Genomic DNA, 24,236 nt, shown 5'->3' with positions numbered 1-24,236 from the left:
TACATCAAGGTGGTACAAGGGCTTGCAGTTCGTCAGAGCATTCACCGTTAAAATACTTGTAGAACAGGCAGAGGGATGCCACATTTCGTCGATGGGACAGACGGTTGAAGCTTAAATGACAATTCGGGACCTATCAGGTTGGCGACTCTTTTTTTAACCTTGTCCAGAAGTGAGAGACCAGTAGCAAATGCACCAGCCCAAATGTGACAACAATACTCCATACGTGGGCGAATAGTAGCCTTGTAGAGGTACAGAATACTTTCAGATGTAAGTAACTTTCTAGCATGGTAGAGGGAGCCCACCTTCTCTGCAGCAGCCTTGGCAATGCTCTCTGTTGTAGTTGCGGTGATTATCTTTCATTCTATCAAGTGGCTTCATGCCTTGTTTCGTGCAATTTCGATAAAAAAAATATGCATTTTTATGTAAAGGATTCACTCCTAAACTAATTAGCCGATCATTGTGAATTTCGGAACATAGCTGATAGGGGTAAAGTATCCGAATGTGGGCTATATTTAATTTAATGCCAAAAAAAAAAAAAAGAGAAGAAAAGAAAAAAAACAAAATGGAATGTATGTATGTCTGCCTAAAACTTTTGACAGAGGCGACTGATTTTCACAAGATCGGCATCATTTTGAAGCTCGACGTCTCGGACAACAAATATCGAAAGCTTAGATGACAGTTCATTACCTATCAGGCTGAAAACTTTTTTTTGAACCCTGTCCAGGAGTGAGAGACCAGTAGCAGATGCACCAGTCCAAATGTGACAACGATACTCCATACATGAGCGAATGGTGGCCTTGTAGAGGTACAGTATTCTTTCAGACGTAAGTAGTTTTCTAGCATGGTATAGAGAGCCTATCTTCCTCGCAGCAACTCTGGCATTGCTCTTAATGTATCTGTTCTAACTCAATGTTTGAGGAGTTTAAAAGAAATACTTTCAGGCAGGTAATTTATCTTTAGCGATAGCTATTGGTGGTTGAGAAGGTTTCTTGTAATTATTGAATATATTGTTATCTATCTATCTACCTATCTATCTATAAAAGTGAAAATGTGTGTGTGTGTGTGTCTGCGTTTTCCTACACGATTCATCATTAAAATACTTGTAAGACAGGCAGACGGATGCAACGTTTCATTGATGGGGGCAGAGGGTGAAGCTTAGATGACAGTTCAGGACCTATCGGCTTGGCGACTCTCTTTTGAACTCTGTCCAGGAGCGAGAGACAAGCAGAAGATGCACCAGCCCAAATGTGACAACAGTACAACATACGTGGGCGAATGGTGGCCTTGTAGAAGTACAGTATTCTTTCAGACGTAAGTAGTTTTCTAGCATGGTATAGAGAGCCTATCTTCCTCGCAGCAACTCTGGCATTGCTCTTAATGTATCTGTTCTAACTCAATGTTTGAGGAGTTTAAAAGAAATACTTTCAGGCAGGTAATATATCTTTAGCGATAGTTATTGGTGGTTGAGAAGGTTTCTTGTAATTATTGAATATATTGTTATCTATCTATCTATCTATCTATAAAAGTGAAAATGTGTGTGTGTGTGTGTGTGTGTGTCTGCGTTTTCCTACACGATTCATCATTAAAATACTTGTAAGACAGGCAGGGGGATGCAACGTTTCATCGATGGGGCAGAGGATGAAGCTTAGATGACAGTTCAGGACCTATCAGATTGGCGACTCTCTTTTGAACCCTGTCCAGGAGCGAGAGACTAGTAGCAGATGCATCAGTCTAAATGTGACAACAATACTTCATACATGGGCGATGTATAGGATACTTTCAGGCGTAAGTAACTTTCTAGCATGTTAGAGAGAGCCCACCTTCCTCGCAGCAGCCCTGGCAATGCTCTCAATCTATGTGTTCCAACTTATGTTCCTGTGAACGTTAAGCCGAGGAGTTTGAAAGTTCATATGCCCCTCCACTCGTGCTTCCCCCGCTCATTAAGCGCAACATGGAGAGAGGGAAGAGGAGACAATCAGCCGTCACAAAAGGTTTTATTGAGTAACTGTCTATGCCCGTACTTAGTTGGAGCATTCGAGGGGGCACAAGGGCTTGTAGTTCATCAGAGCATTCATCATTAAAATACTTGTAAGACAGGCAGGGGGATGCAACGTTTCATCGATGGGGGTAGAGGGTGAAGCTTAGATGACAGTTCAGGACCTATCGGGTTGGCGACTCTCTTTTGAACCCTGTCCAGGAGCGAGAGACTAGTAGCAGATGCATCAGTCCAAATGTGACGACAGTACTTCATACATGGGTGAATGGTGGCCTTATAGAGGTATATATATATATATATATATATATATATATATATATATATTAGCCTGAAGAGTCCTAGAGTGGATGAAACGCGGAATATTCAGTGTAGCTTAATCGCCATATATATTTTATAACTTACTAACTAGCTCTACCTACATATTGAGCACTTTTGAAGTAAATACTTAAAGTTTACACATAAATCTATACTTTGGTATATTAATTTTATGTGAGTAGGACTAAAATTCCATAGGAATAAAAGTATATACTAACCGAAACTATATACGTCAGGCCCGATTCCTTTTTCTTTCTTTATTTCAGTATCAAAAATGTAATTGTCTAGTTTAGATGCTTGAAAATAGGTTGAAATAAATTATTGCATCGACAATTATGTAGAATGGTGGCCTTGTAGAGGTACAGGATAATTCCGGTGTAACAGAAAAAAAAAAAAAGGCACTTGTACAGTTTAATCAACACATTAAAAAAAATGAAAATATCGAAAAAAGGTTATATTTCACGTATCCGTTATGAAACGAAGTTCTCCAAAAAAAAAAAAAAAAAAAATTTTAAACTTAATTGCATCTTTTTTTATTTATTTATTTATTTTACAGCGGAAAAAACAATTTATGATACCGAGCAAAATGTTCGATTTTTAGGAAGAAAAACTAGTATTAAAGATGGGGAGGGGGGGGGAGTGTCGGAGCTTTAACTGGAGTTATCTCCCCGTGGCATGCTGTTCAGTTTTAGCAAATTTCACAATGGCTGACTTCATAAGAACGTGCTTTCTCCAAAAAAAAAAAAAAAAAAAAAAAAAAAAAAAATTTTAAACTTAATTTCATCAAGTCGTTTTTTTTTTTTACAGCGAAAAAAACAATTTGTTATGATACCGAGCAAAAGGCTCGAGTTTTAGGAAGAAAAGCTAGTCATAAAGATGGGGAGGGAGTGTTGGCGCTTTACATGGAGTTATCTCCCTTTTCAATTGTCTAGCCTTAATTTAAACTTATGTCGCTTCCAGTTTGGCGGTGGTCGTAATCAGGTGTGAGAATGCCAAACTGCACAACTCTCACTTTGCCATTGCGTCCATCGCCAAACCAGAAGTAGCAAAGGTTTAAAATAAGGCTAGTCAATCGAAAAGAGAGGATAACGTTAAAAAATATTGGTGAAAAAAAATCAACTCCTCCCTGTAGAAAAGTTCCCAGTTGAGGGTGAAGGAATTAATGTTTTTAGCCGAGCTTCAAAACGATACCAATCTTGTGAAAATCTGTTGCCCCTGTCGAAAGTTTTAGGCAGACATGCATACATACATACATACATTTAAACAAACAGGTGTGAGATTTATATAATAGACTAGCGGGGGATACCCAGCATTGCCTGGATGTTTGTAGGTGTGTGTGTGTGTGTGGCTTTTCCCCTGTGTGAGTTAGAGTGTGCACTTTCAGATTTACCTTTTGTGCAAAGACGGCGCCGCAAAGATCACAAGAGAACGGCTTTCTCCCCAGAGTGTACCCTCATGCGCACCTTCAGCTCAGCACTTTTTGCAAAGCCAGCCGAACAGAGGTCGCACGTAAAGGGACGCTTACTTTTTTTGTTTTATTTTACTTCAGTCGAAGTTCTCAGAAATCAAGGGGCCCCCTACATGGGGCTAACACTTGAACTCTATATGAGATACATAGATATTTGAATGTTCCATTTAAGTTCTTTATCTCTCAAGCACTGAGTTAGTAAAGAAATTGAGAACATAATTTTCCTCTCCCCAGTTAACCATTTTTATATGTTGTAGTATATCTTTTATTTTGGTCTCTTGGTATTACTGGATTCCAGGACAAGAATTTATCTAATCTGGTGGAGTATCCAGCTTCGTGCTATTACTTGAGGTAATATCACTTGGAGAAGGTGCACCATTCCTCGTAAAAGCTAATGTGGGTTAGCCATAGTGAGGAGATCTTATTTGGGCAGCGAATACTATGTGATTTTGAATATTTGGTCAGGGTTTACTTCTATGGAAAAAGTATCCTCATGCCAGGTTGTTCTGACAAACTCCCGCACAGAGAGACCTTAGACACTCGAGGATAATGTCTAGTAGGCATTCAACCTTTTTTTTTCATTTTTCTTAAACTTTTTCTTCTAGGGGGTGGGACATCCAACCAGATGTCTGACATTTACCCCTATTTTAGTGAGTCCAACCAAGAGATCTTTTCAGGATTCTAGCCGTCCCTTTCAGTGCAATCGTTTGTATTTCACTTGCACTTGGTTCACCGGGTATGCTTGCTACCAGTATGTTTTTGCATGTGTATGCGCAAGCCGGACGACCTCGTGAATGCAGCATCGCAGATTTTGCAACAAGAAGGTTTATCTCTCTTTTTTTTTTTTTTTTTTCCATTTTTCTTAAACTTTTTCTTCTAGGGGATGGGACATCCAACCAGATGTCTGACATTTACCCCTATTTTAGTGAGTCCAACCAAGAGATCTTTTCAGGATTCTAGCCGTCCCTTTCAGTGCAATCGTTTGTATTTCACTTGCACTTGGTTCACCGGGTATGCTTGCTACCAGTATGTTTTTGCATGTGTATGCGCAAGCCGGACGACCTCGTGAATGCAGCATCGCAGATTTTGCAACAATAAGGTTTCTCTCTCTTTTTTTTTTTTTTTCCATTTTTCTTAAACTTTTTCTTCTAGGGGATGGGACATCCAACCAGATGTCTGACATTTACCCCTATTTTAGTGAGTCCAACCAAGAGATCTTTTCAGGATTCTAGCCGTCCCTTTCAGTGCAATCGTTTGTATTTCACTTCCACTTGGTTCACCGGGTATGCTTGCTACCAGTATGTTTTTGCATGTGTATGCGCAAGCCGGACGACCTCGTGAATGCAGCATCGCAGATTTTGCAACAATAAGGTTTCTCTCTCTTTTTTTTTTTTTTTCCATTTTTCTTAAACTTTTTCTTCTAGGGGATGGGACATCCAACCAGATGTCTGACATTTACCCCTATTTTAGTGAGTCCAACCAAGAGATCTTTTCAGGATTCTAGCCGTCCCTTTCAGTGCAATCGTTTGTATTTCACTTGCACTTGGTTCACCGGGTATGCTTGCTACCAGTATGTTTTTGCATGTGTATGCGCAAGCCGGACGACCTCGTGAATGCAGCATCGCAGATTTTGCAACAATAAGGTTTATCTCTCTTTTTTTTTTTTTTTTTTCCATTTTTCTTAAACTTTTTCTTCTAGGGGATGGGACATCCAACCAGATGTCTGACATTTACCCCTATTTTAGTGAGTCCAACCAAGAGATCTTTTCAGGATTCTAGCCGTCCCTTTCAGTGCAATCGTTTGTATTTCACTTGCACTTGGTTCACCGGGTATGCTTGCTACCAGTATGTTTTTGCATGTGTATGCGCAAGCCGGACGACCTCGTGAATGCAGCATCGCAGATTTTGCAACAATAAGGTTTCTCTCTCTTTTTTTTTTTTTTTTTTCCATTTTTCTTAAACTTTTTCTTCTAGGGGATGGGACATCCAACCAGATGTCTGACATTTACCCCTATTTTAGTGAGTCCAACCAAGAGATCTTTTCAGGATTCTAGCCGTCCCTTTCAGTGCAATCGTTTGTATTTTATTACATACGTGTGCTGATGATAGCTCGTATGTTCTAGGGATTTACCAGCACCCACATGTAATAAAATTAAAACAAAAGAAAAAGATTTAATGAAAAAGAAATTTATTAAAAAAATAAATTGACAAGAAAAAAGAAAAAGATTATCATTTTTTTGAAGGGCGACATCTCGCTAATAAAATTGTCTCCCTTAGATTATAAAGAAAGTATTTCTTTATGTATTGTGTTTTGAAATGGTTTGCTCTATACGTAATATGTGCTTTTCGGTCAACAAACTCAAAGAATAAATAAAAACTTTACCAGAATCCAAACAGCAGTTCTTCCTTCAGTGAGATTTTTGTTTTTTTACGGCCTTTATGAGGAAGCCGGAATTCGGACGTTGGTTGCCTATATGTGTACATCCCAAAAATATGTCACGAACTGACTTTACCCACCAATAGCGTTTCTTTTATATGAGTTTTCAAGGAACTTCCTGGAACGTTCTAGAGACTCCAAAAAAGAACAAAAAGGCGTTCTACGCCTTTTTGTTCTTTTTTGGAGTCTCTAGAATTTATGTTTATGAATAACGACATTCTAGAAACGTCTTTATGTTTTAATTAATATATCAATAAACATTTTTATATATTATAAGAAATATTTATATATTTCTTAATCCAATCATAGGAGAAAATATGTTCTCCTATGACAATTTCACTTGCACTTGGTTCACCGGGTATGCTTGCTATGTACTTTTTAAAGTTCTTTTTCATAAGCCCAGTTGCTCCTATGATGACTGGTATAATTGAAACGTCTTTTAATTTCCAATTTCGTTTCATATCATACATAAGTCCTTGATACTTTGTTATCTTTTCCCTCTCAGCTCTGTTAAGCCCTGTATCATTGGGTACACTGACCTCTATTACGGTCGCTTTTTTGTTTGCTCTGTCCCAAATCACTATATCTGGTTTAACAGCTGCGTTTTCTAGATATGTAGCAGTAGGGATTATGTAGTCATAGTGAATAGTGTAGTTGTCATTCCCAACTGTTCGTTCGGGTATATGTTCCCAGGATTTTTTACTATACTGAATGTTGAGTTTCTTACATATCTTCCAGTGAAGGTATTTGCAAACTCCGTTATGGCGATCTGTATACTAACCATCTCCAAGTAGGACTTTGCAACCAGAAATCAGGTGGCCCACACTCTAAACCTCAGTGCTACAGAACCTGCATTTATTATTGTTGCTTAGACCACACATCTTTTTGAAGGCGTTTGTCATGAGGCCCTGGTCTTGTGCAGCCAATATCAACCTCTCTTGATCGTAGTGGAGGGATCCTCTTTTGATCCAGTCCATCCCTATCAATATATTCTTGGGATAGTTCAGTCGGTAGGTATTTTGCCCGTTTATGGTTGGTCCATTCTTCTGTTTTAACACTATGGAACTGGCTAGTGTATTTTTTCCGACTTTTCTGGGCTATGTCAGTGGCAGGCTTGTTTGGGTTCTCAGTATCATTTGTAAGACAATCCTTTCCAAAATGAGTGGCAAGTTGTGTTATAGATGTTGTACTATTTGCTCGATTCTCATAATGGTCTTTAATTTTCATAAGCTTGGGGTTACAGGAACTTATTATGTACTGACCTATGCTGACGATTGTGGCTCTGTGTTGATGATTGACTTCCGAGAGTCCCATACCTCCTTCTCGCCTGGGTAGGTACAAACGAGGCATGCACTGATTTCGATAAATAGCTCGGTACAAGGTTAGCATTTTCCTTGTCTTTGTGTCAAGCCAATTTATGTCTTTCTGAGGCCAGTCAATAATGCCAAAACTATATGTTAGTACTGGCATGGCAAGTTGGTTAATTGCCGTAATTTTGTTCTTGTTTGTGATTTCAGTTTTTCAGATTTTTCTTACCCGGCGTAAATATTCTTGGCTTAGTTTCTCTCTCATCTTTGAATGCTGGATGGACTTGTTTCGAGGTATTTGTATGTTTCCTGTTCTCTCTTTTTTTTTTTTTTTTCATTTTTCTTAAACTTTTTCTTCTAGGGGATGGGACATCCAACCAGATGTCTGACATTTACCCCTATTTTAGTGAGTCCAACCAAGAGATCTTTTCAGGATTCTAGCCGTCCCTTTCAGTGCAATCGTTTGTATTTCACTTGCACTTGGTTCACCGGGTATGCTTGCTATGTACTTTTTAAAGTTCTTTTTCATAAGCCCAGTTGCTCCTATGATGACTGGTATAATTGAAACGTCTTCTCTCCAGTGTGGACGCGAACATGAGCTGTGAGATCGGATTTCCACGAGAAACCGGCACCGCAAACCTCACAAACATGAGGTTTCTTTCTAGATTTCTTCGTCCTGTCGACATTTGTTTGCGAGCCATTGCCGGTGGGTAAGCAGTCAGAATTTTTCACAACATTCGAGCATGGCGTCTTTCCGTCATGCATTTGCATATGCATCTGTAGATGGGAAAGCTCTGAAAAGTCCAATGCATGGAGTTATCTCCCCGTGGCATGTTGTTCAGCTTCAGCAAATTTCACAATGACTGACTAAAAGGCGCTCATAAGAACGTATTTTTACGCTGTAAAAAAAAAAAAAAAAACTACTATCAAATTAAATGAAACTTTTTTTCGGAGTCCAAAACAGATACGTACAATATAACCTTTTTTTTTTTTTTTCGATATTTTCATTTTTTAATGTCTTCATTAAACTGCACAAGTGCCAAAAAAAAAAAAAAAAAAAAAAGAAGAAAAAAAAAATATTTTATCCTAAAATTTTTTTATTTACTCTTTTTAATAATAAAAAAAAAAAAAAAAAAAACCCCAGAAAATACCCGCAAATATTTATATAAATAATCATTAACTCTTATGTACATTCTGTACACGTTTTCAATAATTCGGTTTTAAAAAAAGTGCAGAAAGTGTTTTCAATCTATCTATATAATACTAAAAGTCTATGGATCTTGTATGTTTGCAATCAGATTTCCGGTTTTCAACATCCGGTTGCGCATGCGTAAATAGCAACGTCTTCAATCCGTTATTCCAATTCCGGAATTTTTATATCGCTTTTAATACAAACAATTTCATTTAATTTGATCAAATAGTTATTTATATATACAAATAATACATAGATTCATAGATAATTATAATATATATTATAAAATCTATTTATCTATGAATCTATTGATAATATGAAATATTACCCTATACAATTTATGGAAAGAAAACACCTCTCACTTTCCCTCTAATAGATTTCAACACTCCTACTCCCTCTATTTTCGTTACGTACGCGAGAAATAGTTACGTGTATGTGTGAGAGAAAGAAAAAGAGAGCGATGTAAAACTGGATAGAGTTATCCCCCTTAACTAATGCAGACCTTTTTACTAGAGGGCGTTATTACAAAAAAATTTCTTTTTCTTCTTCCCATGTTTTTTAAAGTCGTCTGCTTACATTTCCAAACGGAAAGCTGAATCGGTAAATGCACACATTTCTATTACATTAAATAGTGTTTTCCTTTACACAATGGGTACTGAATGTTTGCTTAAATTAAATGAAAAAAGTTACATTTTATTTTCATTTTCTATTTAAAAAGCCATTATTAACATGTGGAGAGTGTTTTTTTTTTATTATTCTGTACTTTCAACTAACAATTTCATTTAAAAGATGATATATCAAAATTTGAATTAACTATAATAAGGATTATGATACCTGTTCAGTGCATATTTACCGATAAGTATGACCAACCACTTATAATTCAGTAACTGTAATTAAAAAAAAAAAATAACAATTATAATAAACAGAACGACTCATAGAAATCTATCTATATTCTTTTTTCATTTTAATATACTTTCATAGAAATGCTTCTGTTATATAAAAAAAAAATATTTTCTTTATGCCACAAGTGTCACGCTCATACATGAATTCCATAGCTAATATAACGTACTGACCCAACGGGTCACGGGTGGTCTAGTATTCTATAAATTTCACAATGACTGACTTCAACGCGCTCATAAGAACGTATTTTTACGCTGTAAAAAAAAAAAACAAAAAAAAAAACTACTCAATCAAATTAAATGAAATTTTTTTTTTCAGAGATCTTCAGTCCAAAACAGATACGTACAATATAACCTTTTTTTTTTTTCTCGATATTTTCATTTTTTTATGTCTTCATTAAACTGTACAAGTGCCGAAAAAAAAAAAAAAGAAAAAAAAAAAAGAAAAAAAAAAAAGAAAAAAGAAAAAGAAAAAAAAAAAAAGAAAAAAAAAAAAAGAAAAATATTTTATCCTAAAATTTTTTTTATTTAATCTTTGTAAAAAAAAAAACCTGCAGAAAATACCTGCAAATATTTATATAAATAATCATTAACTCTTATGTACATTAAAAAAAAAAAAAAAGTGGGTTATAGTCAGCTAACATACTTCTAACTTCCAGCATGGCTGCTACCGGAAGTGTTGACATCGTAAAATATACAATAAAAAATTAACAAAATTATACATTTAAAAATAACACAATTAGTCTTTATTTGCAATTTTAATAAAAAAAATTTTAAAAATAAGTTTTGATTTTACTTGAAATTTTATAAGAAATACTTAACTTCATAAACTAAATAGTTCATTACATGAAAAGACTTTTTTACACGTTTTCAATAATTCGTTTTTAAACAAAAGTGCAGAAAGTGTTTTCAATCTATATTCTATAAATATAAAAGCGAAAACGTATGTTTGTGTGTGTGTTTGCTTTTTCTGTGTGTCTACAAAAGGCTTTTTTCAGAGAAGCGGTCGTTCGCTTCACAACTTTTTAAAACTTTTTATATCACATATAAATCGTAATATCTCACAGTTAACAACGAAGCTCACCTGTCTATTTAATTTGCTCGATTTCGGGAAGATAAATATTCAACATTTGTCGCTCGCCGCATGTGGGTTAGTCTTTTTCCTATAACATCTTGGGAAAAATAAAAATAAAAAAAAGCGTTCCGCAGTAAATGAATACCATCCCGCAGTCAAACTTGAACTCATTAGCTCATTAAAATGGGCACCTGCTAAATCCAAGTAATAAAAAAAATTCAAACGTGTTTCCATTAGCATCTCGTGGTGGGGCAATGGTTAACGTCGCACGTTTTTTTTTTTTTTCACGCTTTAATTTACAACTTTGCCTCAACATTTGAAATCTTACATAAAGTGTCTTCACACATGGGGCAAGTTATGAACAATACATAGGACCCTTTTTTATGTTATTGCTGGTGGCCATCTTAATACGCGCGGGTGCATAGTACCCGAGCAAAGACAGGCTGAAATGCTGAAGTCTATAAAAGTGAAAGTGTCTGTCTGTGTACATTTTCCCTACACAATAACTCTGTCAATTTTCAGTCTACAGACTCGAAATTTGATATACAGGGTACTGAGATTTGGGAAAATCTTTGTAATCCGTTTTCGGCCAGAAATTTGGCTGTTAAGGGTCCGAGCAAAGCTGGGCTGAACTGCTAGTAATTCTTTAGGAAAAAAAAATCTTTTTAATAATAATAAAAAAAAAATCAGAAAATACCCGCAAATACTTATATAAATAATCATTAACTCTGTACATAAAAAAAAGGTGAGGTAGTAAATAAAACAAACTAATCTCAATAATTCTTAAAATTTGTAAATATGTTTTCAATAATTCTATTTTTTTTTTAAATAAAAAAAGCGCAAAAATATTTTCAATAATTCTTCAAAAAAAAAAAAAAAAAATATTTTCAATAATTCTTTAAAAAAAAAAAAAAAAAAATTTTTTTAATAATTCTTCAAAAAAAAAAAAATATTTTCAATAATTCTTTAAAAAAAAATTTTTTTTAATAATTCTTTAAAAAAAAAAAATTTTTTTAATAATTCTTTAAAAAAAAAAAAAAAAAAATATTTTCAATAATTCTTCAAAAAAAAAAAAAAAAAAATATTTTCAATAATTCTTTAAAAAAAAAAAAAAAATGTTTTAATAATTCTTCAAAAAAAAAAATATTTTCAATAATTCTTTAAAAAAAAAAATTTTTTTTAATAATTCTTTAAAAAAAAAATATTTTCAATAATTCTTTAAAAAAAAAAAATTTTCAATAATTCTTCAAAAAAAAATATTTTCAATAATTCTTTAAAAAAAGAATTTTCTAATAATTCTTTAAAAAAAAAATATTTTCAATAATTCTTTTAAAAAAAAAAATTTTCAATAATTCTTTACAAAAAAAATAAATTTTAATAATTCTTAATTAAAACTTTTAAATAAGTTTTCAATGATTCTTTTTAAAAAAAAAAAAAAAGAGTGCAAGAACTTAAAAAAAAAATATCTAATTTTGTGAATTTTTTATGTTTACCTTTCAATAATGTCCTTTTTTTATATTTTATTTCAATAGAAATACTCAAGAACAATAGAGATGAAAGAACTGATTTGCCTTGTCACGGCTTCCGGTAGCAGCCACGCTGGCAGTTAGGAAGTACATTAGCTGACTATTACCAAAAAAATTTTTTTTTTTTTTTAACTCTATGGGGTTTTATCGTTTTGTTATTTCGGCAATCTGCGTAGTTCATGACAAAGCCAGGTGGCGATCGAGAGAAGTACCAAAGATCCAGACTGATGAGTTGCGGCAAGGGGAGTCTCCACATAACTCAACAAGGTGCCGATACCAAGCCCGACCTAAAAGAGAAAGAAACGTTCACATTAAATTTGCAAAAAGAAGAGAGAGACCACATTTAAGCATGAAGGACAATTCTATGGTCTTACTTTGGTGGTGCATTAGGTGTGTCAGAAATTTTGTGAAAAATATTGAATAATTCGACCCCCCGTCTTTCCAAGCTTATAACTCCTCGAAAAATGTAATTCAAGCCCTAATTTTTTTTTTTCAATTAAAGGAGCAAGGACCAAGGTTTCATTAAAAAAAAAACAAAAAAACAAACATGTTTTTTTTTAAAAAAGGTTTTAAACTTTCGACTTTACAGGTAAATTTCTTTTTAATAGACATTTCAAAATGAGAGGCGTGAATTATTCGACCCCCTGTCTTTCCAAGCTAATAACTACTCGAAAAATGTAATTCAATCCCTAATTTTTTTTTTCAATTAAAGGAGCAAGGACCAAGGTTTCATTAAAAAAAACAAACAAAAACAAACATGTTTTTTTTAAAAAAAGGTTTTAAACTTTCGACTTTACAGGTAAATTTCTTTTTAATAGACATTTCAAAATGAGAGGCGTGAATTATTCGACCCCCTGTCTTTCCAAGCTAATAACTACTCGAAAAATGTAATTCAAGCCCTAATTTTTTCTTTCAATTAAAGGAGCAAGGACCAAGGTTTCATTAAAAAAAAACAAAACAAAAACAAACGTGTTTTTTTTTTAAAAAAGGTTTTAAACTTCGGACTTTACAGGTAAATTTCTAAAAAACACTTTTTTTCTGTTTTAAATTTGAATATATTATTTATTGATCTTTTATCTTCAATTTGTGATATATAAACCTTTGGTGTGTAAATTAATTATTTACTTTTTAATAGACATTTAAAAATGGGGGGGCGTGAATTAAAAAAAAAAAACGTTTGTCTAAAATATTATATTCAGTTTATTGGAAAGAGCATAAAATTTCACATTGACCCTGAAAATATCGTAAAAATTGAATCAATAGAAAAATTTTGATAGATTCTTAAAGTTTAAAAACTGAAAAATACTGAGCTCGTAAAATTCAATTAATTTCATTAGTTTAAAAAAAAAAAAATATTTCTATTACTTTTAAAACAACTTTAATAGTTTATTTTGGAAGTATAATCCATAAAGAAAATAAACAACCCACTTTTAAAAGAGAAATTACAAGTTTTTTATATTTTATTCGCAGTTTCGTGTTAGGGGTTCCGAAAATTCCTACCAAAAATTCTGATACACCTAGTGCTGCATGTTAGATGACGGGATTGTCCAAATTGAATAGCAATTGTCTGATATAAGGAGAAACTCTGCATTGATCAAAGCTGATTGCTTTTAGGCGTTCCTAGCGATCGCGTCGAGAACGATGTCTTACATAAGCTTCGAATTAGTTTCGCTTTTATACGAGAAAGCTGAAACCAAACGCGGCGATCCAAAAATGTGGAATATTTAGCTTTTCAAAGTCAGGCAAATTAAATAGACAGGCGACTCCCATTGTTAACTTGTAGATATTACAATTTAGACGTGATATAAAATGATTTAAGAAGGAGCAAGCCTTTTGTCTTTTGTGGACATACACAAAAACGCACACACAAACACATATTTTCGCTTTTATATTCCTGCCAAATCCTAGTGAAAATGGCCAAATGATGCAATTTCATGCCTTAAGACACGTATATTTTAATTTAGTACAATGGAAAACCACTATATAGATATATATATCAAGTTTTTGAATAATATGAAAAAAAAAAAAAAAAACCTCCAAAAAGGCACGTTTTTTTAAAGCTCTAAAAATCCCAGAGGGATGCGAATCAGAATTTTGCCAGGGTCACCCATACTGAATTTATATTAAGAACAATGCCCTCCACATTTTGGTCAAGTTTCAGGAAAATCTAATAGGTGGATTAAAGCTGCATGTGCGTGCCCCCCCCCCTTCTTCTGTTGCTTTGATTCCGTGCTGCGTTAAATTGTAAGTTGATTCTCTCCTCTCTGTCATTTTCCTTTTCTTCTTCTTCACCGAGTCGGATTTTCTTTTTTTTCCCTACTGTTTTGCTGTTTTTTATAAGTTTTTTTTGACTTCTTTTAACCGTTTTTAAACGGTTCGGCTATGGCTATGGCCGCTGCTGCGAGCCAGACGCCCATTATTGCCGACACAATGGAGCAGGAAAATGCCACACCTTCCATGCCTAACAGTTGGTCTAAACCCCCCAAAACTGACATCAACGTGAAGGACTTCGTTGAAAAAGCAAAACAATGCCTGGAGCTTGTCAACGACATCGGCTTAATTGTCAACCTGCCAAAATTAGAGGAGATTAGAAAAAAGTGCCTTACACTATTTTTTTGTGGATAGGAAAACAAAAAAAGTGATCAGAGCGACTGCTGACATCGTCATCAACCTTTTGGCCACAGCAGGATTTAGACCCTTACGCATTATTAAATGTAAGGGTTATAACACCTGGAGCATACTTCTAAATTCACCTGAAGAATGCATAACGATATCACAAAAAGAGATCATCACAGCACAGTACATTCTAAGGACTGAGTATATGGGGAAACGTCAAACCATTGCTCTAGAAAAGGTTTAACATTTATGAAGCAATTCTGGTTTCTGATTGGTTGGTAGCAGAATGTGAATTAATTTAATTTGTCAGTTCTTAGCAGCATCGTTTATAAATAAAATCGTCCAACTGTGTGGGATCATACCCCATTACAAGTCCCAAATATTGCAACAATAGTCTCCATGTGTTACAGATAATAAATTCCAAGTCCAAGATGAGAAAACTATGAACATACAAGGTTGAATTCACAGGTTCACCCTCTTTTTGTCGGGGAACGAAAAAAAAAAAAGAAAAAAAAAAAAGAAAAAAAAAAAAAAAAAAAAAAAAGAAAAAAAGAAAAAAAAGAAAAAAAAAAGAAAAAAAGAAAAAAAAAAAAAAAAAGAAAAAAAAAGAAAAAAAAAGAAAAAAAAAGAAAAAAAAAAGAAAAAAAAGAAAAAAAAAAGAAAAAAAAGAAAAAAAAAAGAAAAAAAAAAGAAAAAAAGAAAGCTGCGTGTGCGTGCCCCCCCCTTCTGCTGTTGTTTATGAAATAAAATAGTGAAGAAATGTTGAATGTGAGAAATGTGAAGGGCCAACGTTGCCTTCACATTTTAACCAAGTTTCAGAAAAATCTAATGAATGGGGTAAAAGTTATGGGGTAAAAAGTGTCATTTTTTTGCAATTTGGGGGCATTTGTCACCCCTTTTGAACTCCTGGGAATGCCAAATCCCAGTGAAAAATGGACAAACGGTGCAGTTTCATGCCTTAAGACATGTATATTTTAATTTAGCACAATGCAAAACCACTATATAGACATACAGATATAATTTAAAACTAAAATATTTCTGAATATTGAATCGTATTTTTTGGTACTAGTTTATACACATTGGTTCTATTTGTTTATTCTGAGTATTTCAGAAAAATCCATGCTCTAATTTTTGAAATATACATGAATAATTGTAAATTTTTTTTCTGTTCCTTATATGATGGCCGATACTGTATATATCAAGTTTTTGAATAATATGAAAAAAAAGCTCCAAAAAGGCATGTTTTTTAGCCCTAAAAATCCCAGAGGGATACAAACCAGAATTTTGCCAGGGTCACCCGTACTCAATTTATATTAAGAACAATGGCCTCCACATTTTGGCCAAGTTTCAGGAAAATCTAATTGGTGGATTAAACGCTATCGGGTAAAAAGTGTAATTTTTTTTATCTTTTTTGAGTCCCTGGGGACGCCAAATCCCAGTGTTAATGGATAACGGTGCAATTTAAGGCCTGAACACATGTATATTTGAGTTGACTATCATGAAAAACCACTGTATAGTCAGACATGTCAAGTTTTTGTTGAGAAACATGAAAAAAGAGCCACAAAAAAGCACTAAAAGTCCCCGGGGACGCAAACCAGAATTTTGCCAGGATCACCCATACGGGATTTATATTAAGAACAATGGGCTCCACATTTTGGCCAAGTTTCAAAAAAATCTAATGGATGGATCAAAAGTTAAGGGGCAAAACATGTCATTTTTGGCAATTTTTGACCTCTTTTGAGCTCCTGGGGACGCAGCAGGAATTTTCAAAAAAAAAAAAAAAAAAAATTTTTTTACTGTGCATATCTATTTAATGAAATACAATTTGTGGCAAAATTTCAGGAAAAACTAATAGACGGTTATCTGGCAATAGTCCGAACTAACAGAGGTTAGGGTTAGGTAAAGATGCCACTGAAATATAGGTCTCTCCCCGATAAATCGGGAGACCAAATCAGCCGAAACGTTGTGACTATAACAACCAAGATGAGGAAGTCAGTCCGACAATCTCAATCAATGAAAACACCTCATCTCAAAAATACAGACAACTATGGCCAAAAAACATATTTCAACAGTTCAAAACATACCTCCAACGTCGGCAGTAATTCTCCATTCTTTTATTTATTTACTAACAGGGCACCTGGCATTGCCCGGTCGTAAAATACGCTTAAATATGATATTTTGAGTAATGCAGATTTTGTATTTATTATCGTACGAGCGAGGGTGCCCGGCATTGCCCAAGTGTTTGGAGGTGTTTGCTGAGCCGCAAAAAAAAATATGTTGGTAGGGGGGGACAGACTTGAACCCGTGACACGAAGTCGGAAAAGAAGGTGAAAGAAAATCTGACATCTTAACGCTACACCATGACGCGACCGGAAGTGTAAAGCGTTCGAGTGAACGTCTGGCTTAAGGCCAGTTAAGCTTTTCGCTTTCTGCCGTTTTCTCAACGATATTGGAGAAAACCAGCTTCCTCCAAAAAGGGGAGCTCTGGATTGGTTGGTTGGTTGGTTGTTTTTGTTTTACGGCATATCAACCCTTTTCGGGTTATTTAATGCCGAATCCAAAGATTTTGAAGAAAAAATTTTTTTAATAGAATATATTTGTTGTTTTCACATCGGTTTCTATTTAACCCATAGTTGAGACCCTAACAGGTACTACCACTCCGGGGTCAGAGTGGACCTGGGAGCAATGGTAATTAAAGGGTGGCTCCACACTCCTCAAAGCCTACAAGCTGGGGCCTCACCACTGGATATAGTTTAAGGTCATATCCAGAAGAGCAATTGTCTCATATCATTTTCTTATGGGACTAGCGGGGGATACCCGGCATTGCCCGGGTGTTTGGAGGTGTGTGTCGTTTTGGGTAAATCAAAACTCCGGAGAGGGGAGGGGAATAATAAAAAAAAAGTTTTGGTAGGTGAGTATGAGGATCGAACCCGAACCCTTGAGGCAAAGTTGGAAATTAAAGTGTGTAAAAAAAAAAGTGCGACGTTAACCATTGGGCCACCGCGAAATACTAACAGAAACACGTTTGAATTTATTTAAGTATGTAGAATTGGCAGGTGCACGTTTTAATGACTTAATGAGGTCAACTTTGATTGCGGGACAGTATTTTATTTACTGCGGAAACGCATTTTTTATTTTTATTTTCCCAAGATGTTGGGGGGACCAGCTCCCCATAAAAGGGGGATTGTCCAAATTGCAATTGTCTGATATAAGGAAAATATTTCCACATTGATCAAATCTATTTGCTTTCAGACATTTCCGGCGATCGCGACCGAAAAAATACCGCCAGAATTAGTGCCGCTTTTATTATACAAAAAAGTCTAATCCACATGCGGCGAGCGAAAAATATTCAATTATTTATTATCTTTTCAAATTAAATAGACAGGTGAGCTCCGTTCTTAACTCGTAGATATTATGATTTATATGTGATATAAAAAGTTTTAAGAAGTTGTGAGCCGACCGACCGCTTCTCGAAAAAAAGCCTTTTACAGAAATACACAAAAAGCGAACATACATACATACATTTTCGCTTTTATATTTATAGATGATCATCTTTAGTTAACTATTACGTGTAATTATATTCACGCAGATATTCTACATGGTTTATACTGGCATAATATTTGCGTACAAAGTTTATAGTAAAAACAAATCTCTTTCTATATATATTTATGTATGCATATATTTATATATTTGTTTAAAAAATTATGCCTACCAAACTCCTCTGTCAGTTTTTGGTCTACAGAAATGATACTTCATGTATAGGGTATTTGTGTTTTAGAAAATATATAAATTGTACATCTATATCCATACTCCTAATCGATTAATGATGTTCCAGAAACTCACCTGAATAAATGCCATCCCGAGTAAACTGTTTACGGCGATCCTTGCCCTCGGAGGAAGAGGGGCTTTACGACAGAGAAACCACAGCGTGACGATACTTGCAGCAGTTGTTTGACCCTTGGGGGAGAGAAAAAAAAATAATTCAGACGGAAATAGTGATGGAACAATTCCAATATTCGTTACTAAATTCCTAATTACGATAACTGTTGTGGAGACATGTAATGTTATGACCCTTTAGGCTGTGATCATAGCGTAGTATCTGTTAACTGTGGCAAGCGGGGTCAAAGGTCAAAACATTATTATTATTGTTATTGTATTCTTATTAATTGATTTGAGCGACTGATGGTCGCTGGATCAGTTATTATGATTAGAAGAATAAACAATTAAATTGGGGAAGAAATGATTGACGTGTGAATCGCAAAAAGAATGTGAAAATAGAAAATATATGTAAACATTATTTTGGGGTTTTGAATAAACAAATGACTAGATGGATTAGATTGGTATGAGACACGTAATTAGTTTCGGAGAGATTCAGAGATTTGAGGATTGACCACCAGAGCAGACAGACGTCTAGACAAGATAGAAGAACTCTTCAAGAAAAAGGTATGAAGCATATATTATTCTTCTTATATATGAACTGTAAAAATATCCCGTGTGATAAGTCTGATACAACATGACTCGGTTTACACGTCAATATCATGTCCTCCTAGCTAAACAACATACATACGATTTATACGTTTATTATCTGTCTGTTAAAAGAACAATATCTTACATCCACTAGATAACTCATGACACGTTTTAATATATCATCTCCTCCAATATAAACCAATATACAACAGACATACACACCCTTATAATCACTAAGATGGACTTATCCATTAGCCATATAAGCAGCAAGTATAGACCGCTCAATGAGAGCTATCCAGACGTCATACAGAGACGACTCCCCATGGACTTACTAATCTTCCTGTATCACTAACCCTGTTCTGGATATAAATGTTCTTCGTATTCTCACCAGTCGTCGTGTTTTCCCACTTTCATATTTCCCGACTCCACTACAGATACAATTCCCGATTTCATACGAAATTCCCGACTCAGAAACAATAACAGATTCCTTACTAAATACCGGATTCCGATACAATAACCGAACCCTTACTAAATTCCCAATTCCGATACAATTCCTGATTCCATACAAAATTCCCGATTCAGAAACAATAACAGATTCCTTGCTAAATTCCCGATTCCGATACAATTCCAGATTCCGAAACAATTACCAATTCCGATTCTTCTATCTTCAATCTCTAAATATTAAACTATAGTGTTATTATTTATCCCAATCATCATAAAAACACACGTTAAATGTGCAGCTAATTTCTCAAACGTAAAAACAAACTTGTGGGGGGCAGGGGGATTAATCTATTGATTTTAGTTATAAAAAAAAAAAAAAAAAAAAAAAAAAAAAAAAAAAAATCGATAAATATTTGTTTTATTATCAATACAAGCAGCGGAATATTTGCTTTTAACTAAATTACCGATTCCGATACAATTACTGATCCCAAGTTTAAAACAGAATTTTATTGCGTATCGTTCTTCTAAATTGTCCTCGCGTGCAGATTGTACTTTTTAAAATGTTTGACGATCAGACTTTAGTAAGGTATATTCCAAGTCCTGCTGTAGCTGTTCATTTGAACGTGAAATCCTAAAAATTGATCAGTCATCTCATAAGATGTATAGCAATAACATACTGAATTTTAAAAAGTCTACGACAATTTTAAATGCATGTACAAAAAGTCTGGAAACTTATTGAAGACACCTCGTATTCACACTACTGCAGTAGCTGTTCATTTGAACGTGAAATCATAAAAATTGGTCAGTCATCTCATAAGATGTATAGCAATAACATACTGAATTTTAAAAAGTCTATGACAATTTTAAATGCGTGTACAAAAAGTCTGGAAACTTATTGAAGACACCTCGTATTCACACTACTGCAGTAGCTGTTCATTTGAATGTGAAATCATAAAAATTGGTCAGTCATCTCATAAGATGTTTAGAAATAACATACTGAATTTTCAAGAGTCTACGACGATTTTAAATGCCTGTACAAAAAAAGTCTGGAAACTTATTGAACACACCTGACATTTATCCTAACCATACTTACCAGCCAACGATGGTTAAATTGAACTGTTGTCGGATTTTCAAAAACGTTTTTCCATTTTGGTTCAAATGCTGCAATGTCTGAAGGGATCCAACGATCGGCCATTTTAGGCCAAGAATTGTAGACGAGTCCAGCATCCAAACCAGCAACAAATGCACCTGAAGAGAAAAAAAAGGAGCGTGCTCAATTGATGTGATTTTTGGAACATGACATTTTCCTTTCTAAAAGAAAAAAAAGATTTTTTTTTAATTGATAACACTTAGCTCTTTAGACTATTGTTCTAATCTCCTTTAAATTATATATATATATATATATATAATAAAAATTACAATTAAATTTACCAAAATGATCCAAGATGGTAAAATTAAAGTATATTATAACTATTAAAGAATTAATATTTATAAAATTATCTCAGCCAGATGTAAAAGCTCGATAAAACCAAATAGGAGATAGAGCTTATAATACGAGCAAACAGTTAATAAAACATGTTAAAAAACACTTTGAAAATGAGTTAAAAACATATTTAATCTGAAAAGGAAACACTAGATAAGTGGATAGTCCTTAATCCGCAGAGTTTTGAAGAAATACTTTCCTTCTCATCAGAGGGTAGGAATTAGCAAAATGCGGGATCGGATTTTGCATGCAAAAGTATTTGATGAAACAACAAGTCAAAGATCTTACTTGAAAACAAAAAAAAGTGAAGCAGAGGGAATATACTGAAAAAGAAGGTGATTACACATGAATGGATAGTCTGGTGGAAGATCGTATTATAAGCTCTATTGGTTTTATCGAGCTTTTATCTTATATTTATTTTATTTTATTCAGCTCGAAAAACAAGCAGTGTTTACCGATGTATTGGAAAATTCAAAATGGCGCCCGACTCTCTCTTTAACACATACATTCGGAAAAGTTGTCAAAAAACAAATATATAACAAATAAATGTTATCAAAGGCAAGATAAGTTACTTTTCTGCCAAACTGGATATGTTTTTTGTGTTTTTATTCAATGTAACATGTTTATTCAGCTCGAAAAACAAGCAGTGTTTACTGATGTAGTGGAAAATTCAAGATGGCGCCCAACTCTCTCTTTAATATGGTAAGTTTCGGTAAGGTGTTATAAATAATAAACTAGACAAAATACTTTTAAAAAAACAGTAATACAAACCCCATCTTCCATAGTCGGGTCCGTACTGATTGCTATATATATTATTCCTTAATTGGAATTCATTTTTTTTTAGATGAGCATTATATATATTAATTTATTTTTATTTCGGACTATTATTCTCATCTTTATTAGTTGTTGTTTTCATCTTTATTGGTTGTTGTTTTTCACGACGTTTTTGGCCAAGTAAGCCTCTGGCCGGCTTTGGGTGGGATTAAAACCGCTATCTTCAGATTATTCTCACCTGGACCGTGGTGAGACGACCACAACTATGGAAGGCAGTAAGTAGTGTGCGTATATATATATATATATATATATATATATATATATATATATATATATATATATATATATGAAATGACAAAAATAATAGGTACCACACCTTACATATGATTCACACATGTAAAAAAAAAATAAATAAATAAAATAAAAAAAATAAAATAAATGGATGCTTTTAAATTAAGCATTTTGTAATAAAGTTATAGATTTTAACATTGCATTGGAATTTAAAAATGTAAACGAAAAACGATTTAATTTAATACTGATTATTTTTGTCAGAATTTTGTTAACTTTTCTTTCAAGACAAAAATAGTAAACCTTAAACTTTCTGACCAGCAATATATTTTATATATACTGATTGGCATATATATTATTCCTTAATTGGAATTCATTTTTGAGATGAGCATTATACATATTAATTTATTTTTATTTCGGACTATTAGTCGCATCTTTATTAGTTTTTGTTTTCATCTTTATTGGTTGTTGTTTTTCACGATGTTTTTGGCCAAGTAAGCCTCTGGCCTTTGTCAGGTGGTAACCGCGACGGATAGGAACTCCTGACTCCATTCACTACTTTATTATTTTATTTTATTGCGGACTATTAACCTCATCTTTCTTAGTTGTTGTTTCATGACGTTTCGGCCAACGATTCCTCTGGCCCCCTTCAGGTGGGAGCTTGTATCTAAATAGGGGTCTAGTTTCATTTACATCGACTTTTATAAGATTCGCGCCATTTCGTTCTGTTTAGTATAAAGACATTGAAACTAAATTCAAACGATTTGTTTTCTCAGCTTTCACTCCGAAACGTCCAGAAAGCAATCAGCTTTTGATCAATGTGGAGTTCCTCCTTATATCAGACAATTGCTAATCGATTGGGACAATGGGGAGCTGCTTCCCCCCCCCCCCAATCATCTTGGGGAAGCGAAAACTAAAAATACTGCCATGTCATCGTAACGACCCTGCGATGACCGCATTTAGCGTCTTCCTGTCAATCAAACCTCTTTCACTCGCTTTATAAGCCTTAACACGCTAATCAATTACTCTCAATCGTGGTCGAGATGGTTAAGTAGTTGGCTTTTGTTTCCACCACTGCGTCAAGGTTTCCGGGTTCAATCCCACCTCCCGACCAAAACTTTTTTTTTTTTTTTCTCTTACACCTTTAAACACCCGGGCTAAGTTTTTTTTTTTTTATTACTTTGTTTATTCTTTAGTTTAACCCCCCCCCCCCATACACACAGGTTCGATCCGACAGGTTTATTTATGCCATTTTGTTTCCGTTTTGGTTTTTTCAATTTTTTTAACATTGTCATTTTTATAATATTTAAGCAGGGTTATTACTTACCCCCCCCCCATACACACACCTACAAACACCTGAGCAACGCCGGGTACCTCCCGCTAGTTATAAATAGAATAGACCAGCGAGAGTGCCTGGGTATTTAGAGGTTTGTATGTGTATGAAAAAAAAGTTTTGCAGGTAGGCTCGAATTCACGCCAAAGCGTTTTCACTTTCGGAGAAAAACACCTTTAAATTCAGAATTTATTAACTACTGGAGGGTATTTTACTGATATTCACTTCGATAACGATGTCAGTATCTTTTCTACACACTGAAGATGAACTATATATATATATATATATATATATATTTTGTTATTGTTGTTTTTTCAAGCGATACATACAGTTAATATTGACTCCGCCTCGAAGCTCATTTTTTTATTTACTTAGAATGAGCCAATATTAACCGTATGTATCGCTTGAAAAAACAACAATAACAAAATCTAAATTTATAAGCGATAAAAATAAACAGTATAATTAATCTAGGGATTATGCCTAACGGTTAAGGCACCGGACTGTGGTAAACATGGTCTGAGGTTCGATCCCTAGAAACAGTTGAACTACGCTGACGAGAGGTAACGACCTCGAAACACGCGTGTACGTAGATTACTGTTTTAAAAATAATAAATAAATA

The 24,236-nt window shown here is 34.2% G+C and overlaps 1 protein-coding gene across 1 annotated transcript in view; it reads right to left on the bottom strand.

Moving 5' to 3' along the window:
- Positions 1-12,194: 12,194 nt before the first annotated feature.
- Positions 12,195-24,236, bottom strand: part of LOC145271135 (heme A synthase COX15-like) — a 64,024-nt gene continuing 51,982 nt past the window's right edge. Inside the window, exons 7-9 of the mRNA XM_080126672.1 lie at positions 20,833-20,987; positions 18,675-18,788; positions 12,195-12,502 (exon numbers count right to left, since the gene is read on the bottom strand). Coding sequence (XP_079982798.1) covers positions 12,371-12,502; positions 18,675-18,788; positions 20,833-20,987 — 401 coding nt within the window. The 3' untranslated portion in view covers positions 12,195-12,370. The remainder of the gene's footprint in view (positions 12,503-18,674; positions 18,789-20,832; positions 20,988-24,236) is intronic.

This window comes from Euprymna scolopes, chromosome 46 (genome assembly GCF_053919585.1).
Source record: "Euprymna scolopes isolate OS-2025 chromosome 46, ASM5391958v1, whole genome shotgun sequence".
Classification (NCBI taxonomy): Eukaryota; Metazoa; Mollusca; class Cephalopoda; order Sepiida; family Sepiolidae; genus Euprymna; species Euprymna scolopes.
This window is presented reverse-complemented; position numbering and strand designations above follow the sequence as displayed.